We start from the raw sequence: 20,440 nt of genomic DNA on the forward strand, positions 1-20,440 counted from the left end.
AATGGGGATTACCTTATTACTGTTAATCATAGTTTTAACTTAGATCACATTACAGGTAGCTGCCAGCTGGCAAGATAAAGTACAACCACAGAGAAGAAATGAGATACTTGCCTCTTGGTATAGGCTGCTCCTCCTGAAGCAGCGCTCTCTTCCTTCTGAGATGAGCCATATGTGGAGCCAGTAGCCGGAGGACTCTTACCCACAGGGCTCTTTTTGGACGGACTCAAAGACCCAGAGCCATGGTCAAACTGACCTTGGTGTGTCCCAGACTGATACCCAGCACCACTAGGTAGAGTTGAGCCCATCTGAGATGTGCTGGAAAGTGGAGGACTAGGTTTTGGCACAGGGCTGGGACGGGGTGACCGCCGTCTCACCACCACAGATTGGAGAGGGCTTTTGAGAGCTGGGCTTCGCTCCCGGGGACTCAGGTCAGAAACTGAGGCCCGTGATGCGGAACCAGTGCTGTAGGTGGTGGCATCTGGCCATGGCTTCGAGCTCTCAGACACTTTTGCATCTTGAGAGGTGCCTCCAGAGAAGGACTGCTCCTTGGCCTCATCTCCCTGGTTGTCCCCAGCAGCCTGAGACGGCCTGCTGTCCTTGGAAGAGGACTTTTTCTCCTTTGCAGACTTGCGCTTAGAGGACTCAACGCGGCTGTGGTTGGAGGAAGAACGAGAGGACGAAGATCGCCTTGACCTGTCAGAAGAAGACTTATCAGAGTTCCTAGAATGGCTCCTGGACCTCGGTGACGGGGACCTTCTTTTGGGGGACCGGGATCGGGAACGGCCCCGACGAGGACTGTATGCTTGCCGGTAGTTCTGCCAGTTAGAGCGGTAGTTTCCATAGCCTCCACGGTTATACTGGCCCCATGGATAGAAGCCTCTGTTGCGCCCACGAAAATAATAGGGTCTCCTATAGCCTCTGTTGTGACCTCGGAAATCCCGATTCTGATACACTCTGGGATGATTCCTTTCTCTGTTATGGGCTGGAGAGTAGGATCTGGAACGAGACCTAGAACTGCAGAGGAAGGGAAAGGGGAAGATGTTTGAATTTTTGACAGAATTTTAATTAAAAAAAAAAAAAAAGAAACTGCTAACAAAGATAACACTCTGAAATCCCTGTTCTTATGTGTCATTTTTCAGTTCTGTTCTCAAATCAAGGGTGTAAACTTAATATTTTAATTCCATTCCTTCTGGCCCATAAAGACAAAAACAGACGAGTCATTTTGACAAATGATCAGATACTGAGATCATTTCATTACTATCAGTACACATTTTAAATTTCTACAATGAAAGGAACATTAAAAATTTCTTAAAGTAGTAAACTAAAGACCTTTTTTTTTTTTTTGCGGTGCTGGGGATTGAACCCAGGGCCTTGTGCTTGCTAAGCAAGCACTCTACCAACTGAGCTATCTCCCCAGCCCAAGACCATTTTAGTATATAACTTCTTAAGAGTTTTTTAAGAGCACCTATGTCTTAGTTTTTCACAGGTACAGGGATTTTTTTTTTTTTTTTTTAATTTTAGTTGTAGGTGGACATCATGCCTTTATTTTATTCATCTATTTTTATGTGGTGCTGAGGATCAAACCCAGGGCCTCACACATGCTAGGCAAGTACTCTGCCATTAAGCTACAGCCCCAGCCCCAGCACAGGAGATTTAACAGGTCCCTAGGTCAATGGAAGGGAGAAAGAACTATGGACTCTGGCACAGGTGAACTATTCATGTCCTCTGGCTCCTTAAGGTTATAACACTCCACTCCTATCTTAGTCACCCCTCTCTCTCTGCAGGGCAAATTACTTAGATCTCACTAAGGATTTTACAATCCCAGTAAAATTGTAAAGGTACAGTTACAACAGGTCAACACCAAAGAACACCTGGAGGACCTATCAGTTCAAAATTTAAAACAAATTATTGAAATCAGATTCATAAAGCAAATATTGGTTTGTACAAGGGACTGAAAATGGTCTGTTTAGGTCAAACTACAGTGGCTAAGCTATACAATCTTACAGAGGTGCCACAAGAGGGCACTATCTGACCAAAAGGCACCAGGTATACATGAAGTTAAACACAACAAAAACTACAAAAACAGACCCCCCCCCAATCAGTGTACACATCTTCCAACTCAGTTTGAAGGCTAGTGTATGTTTTTGTTTAACAATATAGAATTCTAGTGCAGCAAAGGTACACTCCAGAACCACTGAAATTCAGCAGTAACCTAACTTTATAAGCATAAGGTTCATGAATGCTAGGCCTATTAATGACAAGGAGCCTTGTCAATAACAAAAAGCCAAAAAACATGTCTGTTGGTGTAAAAATACACTAGGGTTCTTAGATACCGTTTGTTCTATCAATTATGATAACAATCACTAACATTAACCACTACTCCTAAGCAGTTCACTAGAAGTATGGGACATTTACCAAAAACTCTTTCCAAATTAAAAAAAAAAAAAAAAAGTTTTCTTTAAATATAAAGACTGGGCTGGGGATATAACTCAGTTGGTAGAGTGCTTGCCTCAAAAGCACCAAGGCCCTGGGTTCAATCCCCAGCACCTATTCACTTAAATCAGCAGGTCTTCTCATATCATGCCTAAATGGGAACAGATGCACTTTTTTCTTTTGAGTGGTGCTAGGGATCGAACCCAAAAGCATGATAGATGAACACTGTTAACACTTTACTGTTTGTCTGTCTTTTAAAATACAGTACTCTCCCCCTTATACCATGGCCTTACTTTCTCAGGTTTTAGTTACCACAGTCAAAAAATATTAAATGGTGCCAAATGCAGCAGTATACGCCTATAATCCCAGCAGCTCAGGAGGTGGAGGTAGGAAGATCACAAGTTCAAAGCCACCTCAGCAACTTTATATTTTTAGCTATTTTTCTCTTACTGTGCTTAAGTTTTAGTTCATGAGTTAAACTGTATCACAGGTATGTGTGTATAGGAAAAAAAAAACAGTACTACATATAGGGTCCAGTACTAGTCTCAGCAACAGGCACCCACTGGATCATGGAACACATCTCCTATGAATAAGGGGGAACCATGGGAACAATTTAGCAAATGTGCCAGGTGTGGTTTTTTTTTTTTCTCTGCTTTGGAATTTAGCAACTAAACAAAACAGTATTTTTAACAAGAAACTTATATTCAATTAAATCTAATGACAATAAAGTAGGATTGAGTTCCCAGTATTTATTACCTACTACACAGTGATTTTTTTATCTACCCCATGAAGAACAGCAAGGGTCAAAGAGGCATCTTACTGCTGATTGTTAATGGTTGCTACTTAAGTATAATTAAAAAAACAAAAACAAAAACAAAAAAACTTACCTTCCACACTTTCATTCAGAAACAGTAACAACATAAGAAAAAGAAGGGAGAGGCAGATGCAGGCTATGAAACTGAGAGTGATGGATTAAATGACTATGCTTGAGGGAGGTGATCCACCACCAGCACTAAGAAGGGTCTATTTCATGTCCCATCCTCAGGCTACTGATGCTTCTGTTACAAATTACTACTGAGGGCCCTGTGGCATACTGCATCCAAAACCCGCAGTCATTGCACAGATGCAGGAACATGCGTCTCTGCAGATTGCAAATGAAGTTATATAAGAGAAGTCACTGAAAAGGATACAGTCTGTGAAATACAAGGAAATAATCAATGTTCTCCAATTCTGTAGAACTCAGCAGTTAGTTAATTTAAAAGCATGGTTTCTCAAACTCTCTGGACAGATAACTTTCCTTGTAGGAGAGGGAAAACAAAAGAAAAAACCATGAAACAGATAAGCCAGAAATAAAAATTGAGCAAAGTGGCAAACTCATCTGTTTCTAAAAAACAGAGAAGTCAGACTAGAATAAAGTATAAAAGCACATTTTCTGTGGAAAAGTTCTTCCAGAATAACCATCTTCTAGGTATAGGAAAGCACATAAAGTGGCTCTAGACCTAACCCAGCACAGACTGCTGAAGATATTTTTCCTTCATTTGCCAAGTCAATGACCACACCAAATGATCCGTAGAATCAGGAGAAAAGATCTTCCCAAGATTCCAGTTGTTACAAACACAATCAGAGTTGGCACTTTGAGATTTGGTTTGTGTCAATTTAATTTTGTCTCTCAGTTTTGATTGTAGAGCTTCTTGGTTTGGAACCAATTATTTAGCTTTCATTTACTAGATTAAAATTTAAAACATTGTCTTTCAGAAAACAAATGAACTGAAAGTGAAATTTAAGCCGCCTAAATCAAAAGACTCTGGGTGCAAGAAAGACAGAAGTTATGAGGAGTCTGCTGAGTTCCTTGACAGCAATTTCCTGAGGCAGAAAACATATATTTAGTGGGTTTCCTTTCAGTATTTATGCATACCTACTTTTGTTCAGTCTCTGGCCTGAAATTTATTTTTGGTCTGATTTCTCAGATTCCATTTAAGAATTAACTTGTTTGCAACAGAAGGAAAAAACACCCCACCAACCATGTGTTTTATAGTTTCTTCAGAGTACTACTGTAGAGCTGCAGAAACCACCGAAAGTAAAGCTTAGTTACTGACTTTTCCTGATGAAATTTTAAAATTTTTCTAAGAAAAGGAGTCTAGATACTCATCTGAAATAAACAGCAGGGGTTCCAAGCAGCAAAACTGACAAATTATCTCCTTGCTAGTGCAATTTTGACAAAAAAGAATGAAGTTGTGCAAAGACCCCATTACTATTTAAATACATCAATATTTCCCAACTCCCATATACAAACTGTATTCACTAAAAGGTTTTATCTACCCACATAGTTAAAAAATACTTTTAATGAAAGAGAAACCTGACTCACAAGACATCGAAAGAGGAAAGATGGTGGAGTTTGGCATCCTACTTCAAAACATAATTGAAACAGGAAAGTCTACTGAAAGTGTAAAAACTGACTGAATCAAAAAATACAATAAATCCAAAAGCACCATTTTCACATTTAGTAAGATAAAGTAATTTATCTTACTATAATCTTACAATTTTTAGATAGTTTTAAGATGTATTTTAATGAATAGACGCAGCTCATTAGTAACTGGCACATTAGGGATATAGAAATGGTAAATTTCTAAGAGCTTAATTATTTTAGTGGTTAAAGCTTCTCCTACTTGCAATGTTGTTTATATTATTAGCTATCTTTTTTTTGTTGATGCAAATAAACTGTGGTCTAAGGTTTTCAAAAATATTTTAGTGAAAAGTAATCAGGTGTAGAGATTTGAAGCAAGCTGCTCAGATAACAATAAAATGCTCTTTTTTTCAAAGTAGAAGAGAAATAATGTGTGCTGGCAGAGAATATGAATTAAGCAAGCAGCCTGGCAATCACTGATGACTTGAATTTGTAGAGTTTGAAGAGGCCTGGAGTATCTTACAGCCCCTTCTCTACCCACTCAAAGTCCATCCCACCCCCACCTGATACAGAAATTCTAACAAAAGTGCTTCAAAACTCACACCAACTGATACAATGATCAACTCAACATACAAAACCACACCCCCTTACCTTAGCCTGCGCTTCCTCGAACGAGAGACAGATCGGCTTCGAGATCGAGACTTCGAAAATGAACGAGAACGAGATCTTGATGCAGATCTTGAGCGAGAAGAGCGAGATCCAGACTTGGATTTGTTTGTTTTTGACATCTCTGAAGACAGGGTCGACTTTTCAATTATACCTAATGTAAAAAATAAAAAATAAAAAATAAATCCAAACAAATGCAAGAGTTTCTCTGCAAACTTGAACTTTCTGGACATTTAAAAACATTTTTTAAAAAAACAATGAAATGGCCAATTAAAATGCCCATTCTTTGCTCTTTCATCAAAAGGAATTTCTAGGGGCACGGGCTGCATCTCAGTGGTAGAGCTCTTGCCTAGCATGCACAAGGGCCTGGGTTTGATTCCAGCACTGGTGGAAGTTGAGGGGATTTTTAAGTAGTACAAACTCTAAATAGACCAAACCACAGAAGCAAAAGGAAAACTTCACAAATCACCCCAACCAGGTAGCACTAAGAACAATTGACAAGGACAAGGGAAATTATCAATGATTTGGTACAATCTTTTCTCACTAAATAGATAAAATTTGAGGACTAAATCAGCTATTAATAAAAGTACTGAGATGACCTGAGACAGACTACCAAGTTCCAAGAGAAGAAAACCTATGCAATTACATCTTGATTAAAGAGGATGTGGTACATCTGACCATATTTCTTCCTCCTTGAATTATATATAGCCTGCAAAGTCATGTACTGTATCTTTAATACTTATTTTCAAAGAACATGTTCATAAAGTAAGAATATTCTCAAATATTCTAATACTACAACAGCATATACTCCACCCGTAAGATACAGACTACTAATCCATAAATACAGGACAATGATAATTTATAAAGTGAATACCATTACTTTCTTATAATTCTTCACTAACATCAAAGTCAACTTTCTTTCAGGGTCATTTTCTCTTCCTCCAGGAAAAGAACAGAGCATCTAAAAGGCCCTGAGAGGTGAACACTCAGTTTGGTCCTTACACCCTACCAACACCTTGGACATCTTTCCAGCAGCAAAAAACATTAATGCCAATGCATGTGTCTATCAAACACCAGCAATAAATGATCTGCCAAAGATCTTTAAGCTAGTTAATAGTTAAACCAGACCAAAACCAAACCAAAACCCTTCCAGGGTCTATATACTATCACAGCTAGCCACTTCACTACTTACTAAAAAATGCTGCCAGAGTTTGTGAAGGAACAGTAATAAACAATAAATATTTCCCTCTCCCCCATGTCTCAGATTTTCTGGTTATTCACATTTCTGCTCAAAGCTATCCAAGAGCTTCCCTGACATCCCAATCAAAAGCAGTCACCCTGTCATTCCCTAGGGTCTAGTCTAGTACCCTGTTTTTACTTCAGAGCACTAAATTCATTATTTGAAACTATCTTGTTTACTTTTGTTATTGTCTTTAACCAATTAGAACATGGCTAACAGTAGAAACCTCATCTTATTACTGCTGTATACCCAAAGTCCAGAATAGCAAATGTTTAAAATGATACTTTTATTTTTCATTTTATCCTCAAAAAGGGCATTATTACATACCATTTTACAGATACTGAGGCATGGAGAATGGAACTGACTTGCCTGAAAACACATAGCTTCAAGCAGCACTGGCTCCAAGAGAGGGTCCCCCACCCACCCCAGTGCCGGCGACTGAACAGAGGGTCTTGCACATATGTGCTAAGCAAGCACTCTAGCCCTGAGGTAGACTCCCAGTTTTAAGCCAGTGTTCTCAACCATTGCATTATTCTGCCTCTCTAAAGGAATGTCTGGTGTGTAGGGGGTGCTCACATACTTGTGGAGTGAATGCACTCAAATCTCCTCCCATACTGAGTTTACAAAAAGGCGGCAAGGTAAGGAGATTAACTGAAAGGCAGTATCTGTTTCAAACCAGTATATTTAAAAGTTTTAGGTTTCAATTTTAAAAACTTTTGGAAAGCCAGAAAACTGCTGTAGCTCCAGTTTATAGGCAAAGTAACCATGGTTTTAGAGTCATAATTTAGAAGACAGCTGAGAAACTAAGAGAGCCAGAAATAAAGGATGACAAGAGACTGCTGGATGAGGGTACCAAGGACCTATGGCTTAAGTCCTGCCAAGGACCAGACTGCTGTGTGCTCTAGCAAGGTCAACGTTTTTTCCACTTGGAGTCAATTTTGGGCAATAGGGTCACAGTACAAAGCAAGAATACAGGAATAAATTATTCAGGGATGGGAGGTGGAGATATAAGTGACCATTCACCATGAGAATGTAAAAACTATATTTTGTTTTTCTAGCTAGCCTTCAGCATATCTTAGGAATTTCTGGGTTCATCACTGCTTGAATAGAAGGTTATTCTGTCATAAATTCTGGGTTGCCTACCTAGTTAACATCTCTGTCCAGTTTTCAATTTTAGTTTGCATAAGAAGTAAAAATCACTTTAATTCACTTATAACACAAGGACAGTATCACACTTTAAAAGGGAAAAAAGTGTTGGGGGTGGAGTTAGTGAAAAAGGAAACGTGTATTTTAACATCCAGAAACTGGAAAATTAAGAAAAAAATATGAAGAAAACATTCAACTTTTGGTTTTTTGGGATAGGCTTATTTCACTTAGCATGATAGTTTCCAGATTCATCTATTTACTGACAAATGTCATCAAGTTATTCTTCTTTATGGATGAGTAATATTCCACTGTGTATATATATCACAAATTCTTTATTCATTCATCTGTTGATGGGTTCCATAGTTTATCTATAGTAGATCTATAGTAGAGTATATCTATAGTGAATTGTACTGCTATAAACATTGATATGGCTGCATCACTGTAGTATGCTTTAAAATCCTTTGGAAATATGCCGAGGAATGGGATAACTGGGTCAAATGGTAGTTCCATTTCTAGTTTTTGGGTTTTTGGTACTGGGGATTGAACCCAGAGGTGTTTAACCACTGAGCCGTGTCCCCAGACTTTTTTGTTTTTTATTTAGAGACAGGGTCTTGCTGAATTGCTTAGAACCTAACTAAGTTGCTGATGCTGGTTCTGAGCTCTTGGTCGTCCTGCCTCAGTCTCCTGAGCCGCTGGGATTACAGGCATGTGCCACTGTGGCTGGCTCATTCCTAGTTTTTTGAGGAATTTCCATACTGTTTTCCAGAGTGGTTAGACCAATTTGCAGTCCCACCAGCAATGTATGAGTGTACCTTTTCCCCCACATCCTTGCCAACATATTGTTACTTGCATTCTTTTTTTTTTTTGTGGTGCTGGGGATTTGAACCCAGGGCCTTGTGTTTATAAGGCAAGCACTCTACCAACTGAGCTATATCCCCAGCCCTTGCATTCTTGATAACTGCCATTCTGACTGGAGATGAAATCTCAGCATAGTTTTAATTTTAATTTCTCTATTGTTAGAGATGTTGAACATTTTTTCATATATTTGTTTTGAGAAGGATCTGTTCAGTCCCTTTGCCCATTTACTGACTGGGTTAAGATATATAATTACAAGGTTTTATGCCACTAAAATCACACCTTATTTTTCAACTCCAAGGAATAATATTGGCAGCAAAAACCAAAGCAAGGGTCTCTGAATCAAAAACTTTCAAAGATAAGGAAGACTTTCACCTTCTCACTCTGGACTGTTAGTTTCAAGTCCCTAGAGATTATGGCAGCACTGTGCTTGTTCATGGTGGGTATCTGCTGAATTCACCAGAACAAACATTTTGAGAGTATACTGCAGACAACCTCATGTTCACAGCCCTAAGGGCAGCCTACTGAGAGCTTGTATTTGATAGGGGGTTGGGTTCCCAAAACAGCAGTGCCAAACATATCCTTTCAATAGGCTACTTTGGAAGTTCTAATCTTGGTCACCCAAAAAGACCAAGTTGCATATAAACTACACAACTATCTTTCAGTCCAATAAAATACTAGGTTCATATTCAAAAAGATCTCAAAGTTTTAAGTGATTTTTCTTTCTTTAACAGCAGTGGGGATCAAATCCAAGGTCTCACATATGTGAGGCAAGCTCTACCTCTGAGCTACATTTCTGGTTTCTATTATTTTTATGGAAAGATAATTTACTGCAGTAACAATAAACTTAATTTAAAAAAATATTTTTATTTACACATAAAACAAACACACTATAACCTGAAAATAAACAATAACCTAAAACAAAACAAAACAAAACAAAAAAGACCCAAACCTTCCCTAACACATAAAATCAATTTAAAAAATTGATTAAAAATCAAGTCTGGGAGCTGGGGTTGTAGCTCAGTACAGCACTTGCTTAGCGCATGAGGCACTGGGTTCGATCCTCAGCACCACAAAAAAATAAGTGAAATAAAAGTATTGTGTCCACCTACAACTTAAAAAAAAAAAAACCTAGTCTGTGGTGCACACTTGTAATCCCAGCAGCCCAGAAGGCTAAGCAGGAAGAGCACAAGTTCAAGGCCAACCTCAGCAATTTAGAGGGCTTAAATAACTTAATGAGACCCTGTCTCAAAGTAGAAAAAGGGGCTGGGGATGTAGCTCAGTGTTAAAGTGCCTCTGGGTTCAATCCCCAGCATCCCCCTCCCCTGTCTGCCAAAAGTAAGTCCTTTAAAGCTCTCTGATTCCTTGGAAAGACATGGAAACTGAATTGGGGATTAATGCCTATGGCATGAATGGTTTGAATATGTACATACAACTGTTTTGAACAGCTCTACCACTGTACTGTGACATCTGTATGGTGCTTTGTTGATTACTGTTTTTCCATTCTCATTAAAGCCAAACTTACTCAGAGGATATTCAATTTCTTCAAGAGATCTAGTGAACCTTTAAGAGCATGCTCAGAACATTTCTCATGGTGTTAACTCTCATTTCACTGTCCACATTACAACCAATTAAATATTAGATAATCTGATAACCAACAGCACCAGCTGCTTCCCTGTAGCAATGAAACAAAGTGGCTTTATCTTATTTTCTTGGATTATTACAATGTATTAGCATCAAGATTTCATAACTATTTTCTTTTTAAAATAAGAGATGGATCTTGCTATATTGCCCAAGATGGTCCTGAAATGCTAGGTTCAAGTACCCTTCCTGCCTCACTAGTAAGTAGCTGTGACTACCACTGTGCCCAACTATCATTACCAACTCTTACTCAAAGGTCTCATGACAGAAATGCCAGATGTTAATTAAAAGAAACAGAAGCACTACACAGGAACATTTGCTGTTTAATTTGGGTTTTAGGACCCAGATTCTAAGATCAGAGACAAGGCAGGATCAACAACTATCATACTTTATCTAAAGGAAACTAACGGTCAAAACAATAGGTAAGAACAACTACCAAAAATTAAAAAAAAATAACAATCTATGAAATTCCTCCCCAAGAAATAACTTTCCAAAAGATTCAAAACCCTCAGCATAATACGAAAACATAAGTACCCATCTCAAAAAAGACTCAGGGATATAGCTCAGTGGTAAAGTGTTCCTGGGTTAGATCCCCACAACCAAAAAAATAAGTAAGTCCCAAAATTAAGATGTACCAACAAAATGTGCTGAAATACCACAATGTGTAACTGTATAATATCCACAACCTATGTTCATAAATGTCAAAGTGTCAGTAATAAATGATGAAAGGAGAATATGGAAGCATAAGAATATACATCTTTGGGCGGGGGTGTTGCGTAGTGGTAGAGAGCTTGCCTAGCATGTGTGAGACCGTGGGTTTGATCCCAGTACCCCCAAAAAGAAAAAGAAAAAAAAAAATCTTAAAATACAGAGCACACCAAGGCTATGATTTAACAACTCAAAACAATATCTAAAGAAAATTATCCATCTAGAAGTAGGGGACCACAGAGTTAAAACCTAGAAATTAACATATTACCTAACAACTGATATTTGTCCTGCTTCCAACAACAGGCTGGGGTAGAGAGTTGGAGGTGGCATGTAGTAGGCAGCTACGTTGAGTTCACAGAATATTTATGTTGACACTGGGGGAAAGGCAGTAAGCTGGAACTGCCCTGATATTCCAGTGTACATCATTTCCTCAAGTAAAATGGTGCAGCTACCCTGCCTTGATGGAATTACAACCTAAAGGCATCCAACTCAAAGCTCAGTGGTACATGTCTACAGTCCTAAGCTACTCTGGAGGCTGAGGCAGTAGGATCCCCTGAGCCCAGGAGTTCAAGAACAGCCTGAGTGACAAAGACCCTGTCCCCCTCCCCCCCCCAAAAAAAGGGAAAATCAAGGTCCTCTTACTCTTTATTCAGAATGGGTTTATTGAATTCTAATTTATCATCTGGTCTCTGATGAACCTGCTACCAGTAAAGAATGCCCTGGGGACTAGGGTTGTAGCTCGGGGACAGGGGCAGAGTGCTTGCTTACTAGCACGTGTGAGGCACTGGGTTCAATTCTTTAGCACTACATAAAAATAAATAAAATAAAGGCATGCTGTCCATCTACAGCTACAAAAAGAAAGGAAATTAAAAAAAAAAAAAAAGCCCTGGACAAAAGTTTTGGCTTTCCTGTCAAATAAACACTGGAAGTTGATTCCCTGGCACTTTGGTTTATCAATAACAACTACTAATATTTACTAAGAAGTTCCAAAGAGCTATGAACCTTCAGCATTATCTCATTTACACATGCAAACTTCATCAAACACTACATTTTGTACCTATTTTACAGAAGAGATTAGGAATTAGAGTTAGGTAACCAGTCCCAAAGTTCCACAGCTGGTTAAGATCAGAATCAAACACATCTTTCTGATATTATGTCTGTGACTCATCAGTATCTTATTCCCCAAGGAATTTGGTTCTTAAACCAGCAAAGCTAAGATGCTTAACTAACGTGGCCATCAGCTCTCTTCCTTCACTCCATCTCTTTCGCAGTATATGATTAAAAAGAAAAAAAAAAAAGGAAAGGATAAGATTTACTGAAGGCTGTCAGAACTCCAGCTGTCAGAAGTCATATAAATACTGTGAAAACAATTATTTATGTTGCAGATGACTTTAGAGAGCTTGAAGTAGGAATGCTACAGTCAGTTGCAGAACAAAGAGCTTCGGGAGTAAGAGAAATCAATCACAAGAAACATGAGCATAGTGACCACAACAAAATGACTAGAAATGCATCTCTAGGAAGGGCAGTTCAACACCAGTTTCTCTGTGGGGATTCTCTGCCACAGAGATTGCCTATACCATGCTTTTCAATGAAGCTTATCTGTTCTCAAGATTAATCAGAACAGGGTAGAGAATTATGGCATGAAAAATTAACTATATAGTAAGACTGGTTTCTACTTGTCAAGTCATTAAGGAAAGAACTGTTGAGTACTGTAAACAGAAAGCAAATGGAAACATGCTATTTCTCTACAAATGGCAGTGGCACTGAGTTATCATGATCAATTTCCAGAATGTTTATTGGCAGCTGACTACTTTACCTGTAGAGGCTGGAATCACCTGTTTTCAGTTAGCAGCTGACAAAGAAATAATAGTAATATTGTAAATAAGTAAAGTATATAAAAAACAACTAAATAAAACTGGAATCCCACTGCATTTATTTTCAAAATTAGAAGTAGCCAGGCACAGTGGCACATGACTGTAATCTCAATGAAGTAACTCAGGAGGCAGAGGCAAGTTAAAGGCCAGCCTAAGTAATTTAGCAAGACCCTGACTCAAAATAAAAGAGGATTGGGATGTGGCTCAGAATTACGCACCCCTGAGTTCAATCTCCAGTACAAGAGGGTGGATGGGTGAGCGAGGGGTATAGCTCAGTGGTACAGCATTCACCCAGCATGTGCAAGGCCCTGGGTTCAATCCCCAGCTCAGCAAAATAAACAAATAGGATCCACCCAATTATTTTGCAAGATAAGTCAGTCAACAATATTAGTTCAATTCTAAGGTCTTCCAATTTATGGGACATATCCTCATGTGCATTAAGCACCCTCCTAAAAGTGGGGAGGGGGGCATCATCCCTCAGAGAGAAAAATGACTTCACTAAACAATTTAAAGATAAAATTATACTGGAATTTAGTGCTGAAATTCCTGCTTTAAACATCATCTGTAGGTACAGATGTAAATTTAAGAAATATCTATATAAGGACCAAACAACAAAGAGTTAATAGGTTATCTCTGCAGAATGGGAAGATGGACAGGATGGGAGCAGGAGACTGTAGAAAGGAATCCAGTACTTCTTACTCTATAATTTTTCTAGCCAGGTATTTTATAGGTGATTATTGCTATTTCTCTAAAAAATGCTGATCCTCCACAAGTTAATGGATGTACATACATGTTTTGTATGTGTTCTATTTTGCTATTGTATTGTGATTTGAATCCTGGGGCTGTGTGCATTCTAGGCCAAGTGTTCCACCACTGAGTTACATCCCCAGCCCTAGTTATTTATTTTTTTATGTTGTCCAGGCTGGCCTTGAACTCCTGAATCTTCCACCTCAGCCTCCTGAGTAGCTGGGATTACAGACTTATGCCACCACCATTTATTTATTATTATTCAAACACACAAAAGTAGAAAGGATAGAATAAGGACGCAAGTGCACCAATCATAAACCCAGCTACTTGGGAGACTGAGGCAAGAGGATTGCAAGTTCAAGATCAGCCCGGGCAACTTAGAGAGACCCTGACTCAAACCACAGTAATTACCCACCCTCAATTTTTTTCTGCATCATTTCCTACCCTTTTTAAAAACTAGACAATCTGTCTGAAAATACAGACACTAACTATCCAGAGATTTGGTCACTTACCTTCTGACTGTACTTAATCTCATCACTGCATGGAGCAATCCACCCATAACAACTTCAGGCAGCAACAATTCAACTTAAGAAAGATGAGTTCTCAGAATGATGCTACATATACAATCCCATCGAATGAGGGACAATGCACTGCTGGCTTCTTTACATCACAGACAGCAAGAGGTCAAATTCCTTCCTGCTTCTGACCAGAGTCTCAGTTTCTGGTCCTATCATGTGGCAAACTCCACTCTTTTCATCATTTACTTTTTAAAAGAGCATGACCACATTATTTTTCAACGACTTGGAAAAGTAGAAAAAACTCATGAGATTAATATTTTTCATGAGGCACAGAACACAGCAGGCAGAGTAGCACTATTTCAAAGCTCAAAGCTAATTCCCACATAGGAATCTGAATTTTGTGAAGCATTTTCTTAACTGATAAATCCCTGCTAGGTGGAAAGGGGATCCATAATCCCAACATACAATAAGCAACCACGCTAGGACAAGAATCCAGGTTCCATTCACATTCTTCCATAATGTTATTTCAAGATGCGACACAAAGGTGGGTATTAAGGGAAGAAATATGCTAAAGTAAATTATCAGTCTAAAATGCCCAGTCCCAAATGGAGTTCAAGAGTGTCACTTTATCATACTGGCCAGGTTATACACTAAGTAGTAGCTCTGATAGCAGAGAATAACTGGATTCAAATCTTGCTTCTGCCACCCATTAGCTGGACTCTCACAATCTTCCTAATGTGACCTTTACCTCATAGAATAACCATGGGAATTAAAGAAATACCTATATACAAAGTGCTTGGCACACAATAGGTGAATTCCTTTCTTAAGCTATGTTTAACTACAGCCACAGAAGTGGCCAGATGGTGATATTTAGGAACTTCCCTGGGAATAAGCAGATTTTGCCACTGATTCTATTTGTCTTGCATTTACCTGTCTATAAGTAATCAGATATATTCCTACATGGAACAAGGCTTTTACACTTTTACTGGCTAAATTAGCATGTGTCCCACAGAAGAGGTGCTCTAGAAGGTACCATCAAGGAAGATATAGGTCAAAAGACCATATTCACCTTTGGAAGAAGACAAATATCTGCTAGCTGTTAGAGAAAAATCAACAGCAAACTGAGGGGCCATTCATTTAAACTTTTTCATCACAACATCAGCACAGTAGGCAACTTGTGATATCCCCTCTTGAGAATTTACCCAATATCTATTAAGCTCAGGATTATCTATGCAATTAATGCTTCATTATCAGGGAATAGAGGAATAGGCAACTTCAAGAATCTTCAACTCCTCCAAAGGTTCCTCTCCTGTGTCTCTCACAGAAAGTAACAGTAATTTTAGTTCCCATTTTAAATGAGTATGTGTTGTCACTGGAGAATATTTTCTTCTCATTTCTTAGAGGTCTTGGTTTTTAGAACTTAAAAAAGACACCACTAAATATGTTAACTAATGCCCTATGGTTTCCTTCCACTCTCATTATTAAACTAAAAGCAAATCATGACACTTAGCTTTTCTTTTTCTTTTTTTGGGCCGTATTGGGGATAGATCTCAGCATGCGAGGCAAGCACTCTACCACTGAGCTACATTCGCAGTCCCATTTAACTGTTTTTTAAAATGAAGCTGATACTAGCCAGATGTGGTGGCATATGCCTATATTCTGAGCAACTTGGGAAGATCACAAGTTTGAGGCTAGTCCCAGATCCCAGTACTGCAATCCACCCCGCCCCCCAAAAAGTCATATTTCTGTAAGGACAAAAATAAATAAGAGGTTGGGGCTACAGCTCAGTGGCAGAGCACTTGCCTAGCAGTGTGAGGCACTGGGTTCCATCCTTAGCACCGCATAAAAGTAAGTAAATAAAGATTGTGTACATCTACAACTAAAAATAAATAAATAACAACAGAATATAGCAACAATAGTAGAATAATAGCTGAATAATAGCTAAGCACTGTTCTAAATGCTTTATAAATTCACTTAATTCACAAAATTGCCTGAAGAACAGTATTTATTAGTACCCCCATTTTTTTTTTCCTCCAGTTGTAACTCCAGACAGGATCCAAAGAGGAGTTTTACAATCTCTTCTCTGGGTTTTATGGAGCTTTCCTTTACCCTTCTGTGTTAGCCTCTTAAAGTACTATGTAAACTTTAAGAAGGCACAGGAAAAGGGCACAGTACTCCCATTTTAATAAGAGAAAATTATCCACATCTATTTCACCTCACTGATTCATTAAGGCCACAAAAGGCAACTCTAGAAAATTATTAAGAGCTGGGGCTAGTGGCACACACCTGTAATCCCAGTGGCTCGGAAGGTTGAGGCAGGAGGATCTCAAGTTCACAGTCAGTCTCAGCAATTTAGCAAGACCCTATCTCACAATAAAAAAGGGCTGAGGATGTGGCTCAGTGCCCCTGGGTTCAATCCCTAATACCAAAAATAACTAAATAACTAAATAATAAATAAATAGATGCACAGGTGGAAAAAAAAGAAGGTTGGAAAACATGGAAATCCCTCAAAAAAATAGAACAAAAATGCAGAGATGCAAATAGCAGGAAAATAACAACATAGGAAAAGCAAAGAAAATAAAGAAGAGCCTGGTGCCATGGCACTTGTCTGTAATTCCAGCAATTTAGGAGACTAAGACAGGAGGATCACAAGTTCAAGGCCAGCCTCAGCATATTAGCAAAGCCTTATGCAACTTAGTAGACTCATTTTAAAAATAAAGGGCCTGGGGATGTAGCTCACTGGTAAAGCAACTCTTGGTTCAATTCCCAGTATCAAAAAAAGAAAAAGGAAGAGAAAAACTAAGACCTAATTCCAGAAAACTCCCCAGAACTAAAGAACTTAAGTTTCAGTCCATTGAGTGGCTAGCACACTAGATGAAAACAGCCAAATCAAGAAGATCATTATGAAATTTCAGAATACTGGGACAAAGAGGTCTAAAAGTTTCAGAGATTACAAAAGGTTATCTCACCAACAGTGGAGACAAAAGACAATAGAACAGGATCTTCAAATTTTTCAAGGAAAGTATTTCCAAATTTCAATTCTATACCTGATCAAACTAATGATCAACATAAGAGCAGAATGAAGCTTTCAGATATGTACTGTCTAAAAAATTTACCTCTCATGTTGTACACTTTCTTCAGGAAGCTAACAGAGAAAGGTCAAGGTATTTCTCAAAAACCAACAGCTCAATCAGGAAGAGAAAATATCTTGAGACTGGACCCAGCCCAGGAGAGAGAGGGGAATCATCAGGATGATGACAAGAGCAGGACAGCTGTGCGGGCTGCTGCCTAGAGCACATGTCCACATGGGGCAGAACAGAAGGGATCTCCAAAAGAACAGAACGCACCAGGCAGCCAACATGCACACCTGTCCTCAGGAAGATCTACACTGCTGGCCATAGTGTGGAAAGGAATTACTGATCAAAACACAGAAATGAAGGACAACAAAAAGATAATTATTAACAGAGAAAACAAATAGTTGTGCAAAAAAGGAAAAGTAACCATAGCATGCAATGTGACTGAACTTTGGAAAAAACTATATAAAACCAGAATATTATCAATTATGAATACTGCTCTAGCCAAAAATACATTATAACTGGAATGAAAAAAATTTGCACATGCAAGATGGTCATAGAAGCCTGCCAAAAAAATATCACACTGGGGGAAAAAGCTGATTATTTATAGAGGTAATACCAAAAGAAAGAACAGAGTTGAGAACAATTCCTTTGATGGACTAGGAAGGGAAACAAAGAGGGACTACTGTTTTAATAAAAAGCCCTGTGAAGGTGATGGTCGGTCTAGGTATAATTTTATTTGCACATATATTAATAAAATTCTAGGGACTGGGAGTATAGCTCAGTGGTAGAGCACTCACCTAGCATGCACAAAGCCCCGAGTCTGACTCCCAGCACAGCAAAAAACTATTTTTTTTAAATTTAAGGATAAACTGTAAAATGCTATTTATTTATTTATATTTGATACTGAGGATCAAACTAAGATGCTTTACCACTGAGCTATATCCCCAGTCCTTTTTCTTTTTTCCTTCATTTTTTTTTATTTTGAGACAGCATCTTGCTATATTGCTAAAGACCTAATTGATAATTAAACTTGTGATCCTCCTGCTTCAGTCTCCCAAGTTGCTGGGATTGGTACAGGCATGTGCCATTTTGCCCAGCTTACAAAATGTTTTTTAAAGAAAAGAAAATGTATTACATGGAAGAAATCAAATATACAACAATTTATTCATCTGCATCACAGTTATCTATGACAGGGGAAAATGAGGAAAAAGCTAATTATTTACCAAAAAACAGATGAGTTAAGACATTCTATGAAACAACCATGATGAAATGCCTTGAGTCACTAAAAAATCCAAAGGGAAAATTGGTTGTTTTTAAGAATCAGGTGACAGAGCTAGGGATATAGCTCAGTTGGTAGAGTGCTTGCCTTGCGAGCACAAGGCCCTGGGTTCAATCCCCAGCACTGGAAAAAAAAAAAAAAAAAATCAGCTGACAAAAACTACAACTCTAGCCAGGCGTGGTGGCACATGCCCATAATCCCAGCAATTCAGGCTGAGGCAGAATTCCAAGTTCAGCAACTCAGCCTCAGCAACTCAGCAAGGTCCTCAGAAACTTAACATGATCCTGTCTCAAAATAAAATATTAAAAAATAAAAGGGGGGCTAGCGATATGGCTCAGTAGGTTAAGGACCCCTGGATTTAATTCCTGATACCCAAAAAAATGAAACAAAAAACCATAACTCCAATTTTGATTAAATAAACACATTCACACGAAAAAGATTGGTCACCAAAACATTTACATATATATATACAAACACATAAGCATGACTATATATATACACACATTAGGTATGTGAATGATCTCTTTCAAACATATACCGAATTATTAACATGGCACTTCCATTAAGGAATCCCATGGATGATCAACTTTCAACATATAACACTGGTTTTACAAATCGGTGAAGTTACTCTTTTTTTTTCCCCCCAAATTATCAATTTTATTAATCCATATATTCAAAGTATTTTCATTTTATTAATGTCATCAACATAAAATGATTGATTAGCTATTTTAGTCTTTTTTGCACAATCTTCAAAACTCAGAGTGTTTATACTCATAGCAATTTAAGCTAGCCACATCTTCCTTTCTTTTTTTAAATTGGTTATTAGCTCTTTTCAATCACCACACATTTACCTTATTAGAACAATGACTTGGACATGCACTAGATCCAAACACTTTCTCCAAAAAACACTGGCAGCACCGCTGGCTTCTCCAATTTACAAAGTCAGGATGCAATCCTGGAGTGAGAGAAATAAGTGATAACATGGTTACCCATACTCTGCAGATTAGATTCCATTACCAATGTTTAAAATTCATAAGCAAAAACTCCAGCCCTCAATTTTATTCCCAGTGGACACAGGCTTCTCTCGCAAAATGTACTAGTCTGATGATTCGTCTCTAGTCAATCTGCCTGACATGTATCTTCCTCCATCTAACCTCCCACAGCATGGAAAGCTAAAACCTTCATTCTTGTAACCTGGCACGTCTACTGGCCATATTTCAGGTGTTAGGGTTTGCATTATGCAAGACTAGTTTGCAAGCTTCTTAATTCAACCTGGAGAACTTTGAAATAGAAAAAAGAATTTAACTGAGATAAGCTAAACTAAATTAACAAATACATGTCAAGTTAAAATACCCCCATCTCCACTTCTGAAGGCAAATGTACCAAATACCAAAAAATCTTTCTATTCCAGTTATCTAAATATTCCTAGATCTATGAGCACAGTCATACATCAAAGCTAGACAGACTATTTCCCAAAACACATATGATAACCAAGTTCTAAAACCAGCAAACTCATAATGTCCACACTCCTCCTTGTTACTAAAATGTTACTGTTCATGAAGATGCAGTCTTGACCTTAATCTTCCTTTCTGCACTCAGCATTCAGTCTGTCAAGATGGGGCATACTACCCACCTCACCTTTCTCCGAACTCTGTGGCTTGAATCCTCGCCTGTTTAGTCAGGAAGGAAAGTATTTCCTAAAACTATGGATGCAAACTCTTTGCACCCATAGATTCCTCAAACTAGAATGCCCCCTACCCTTTCGTCAAATGTGTAAACATTTCTATGAGGGTCTCCTTCCCCAAAAGCTGTTCCTGGCTCTCCCATGCAAGGTTAGGTACTGTCCTCTGCG

General features: G+C 38.4%; 1 protein-coding gene and 1 non-coding gene across 2 annotated transcripts in view; both read right to left on the minus strand.

Moving 5' to 3' along the window:
- The window catches only part of Thrap3 (thyroid hormone receptor associated protein 3), a 54,766-nt gene that overhangs the window by 14,125 nt on the left and 20,201 nt on the right, over positions 1-20,440 (minus strand). The window contains 3 exon segments of the mRNA XM_047554634.1: positions 112-1,014; positions 5,489-5,657; positions 19,440-19,543. Of these exon segments, the coding sequence (XP_047410590.1) occupies positions 112-1,014; positions 5,489-5,625 (1,040 nt within the window). The 5' untranslated portion in view covers positions 5,626-5,657; positions 19,440-19,543.
- LOC124968774 (small nucleolar RNA SNORA26) lies at positions 16,268-16,389 on the minus strand. The gene has a single exon (XR_007105839.1). It is a non-coding gene; the product is annotated as a small nucleolar RNA SNORA26 (small nucleolar RNA).

The sequence above is a fragment of the Sciurus carolinensis genome, chromosome 1, assembly GCF_902686445.1.
Source record: "Sciurus carolinensis chromosome 1, mSciCar1.2, whole genome shotgun sequence".
Lineage (NCBI taxonomy): Eukaryota > Metazoa > Chordata > Mammalia > Rodentia > Sciuridae > Sciurus > Sciurus carolinensis.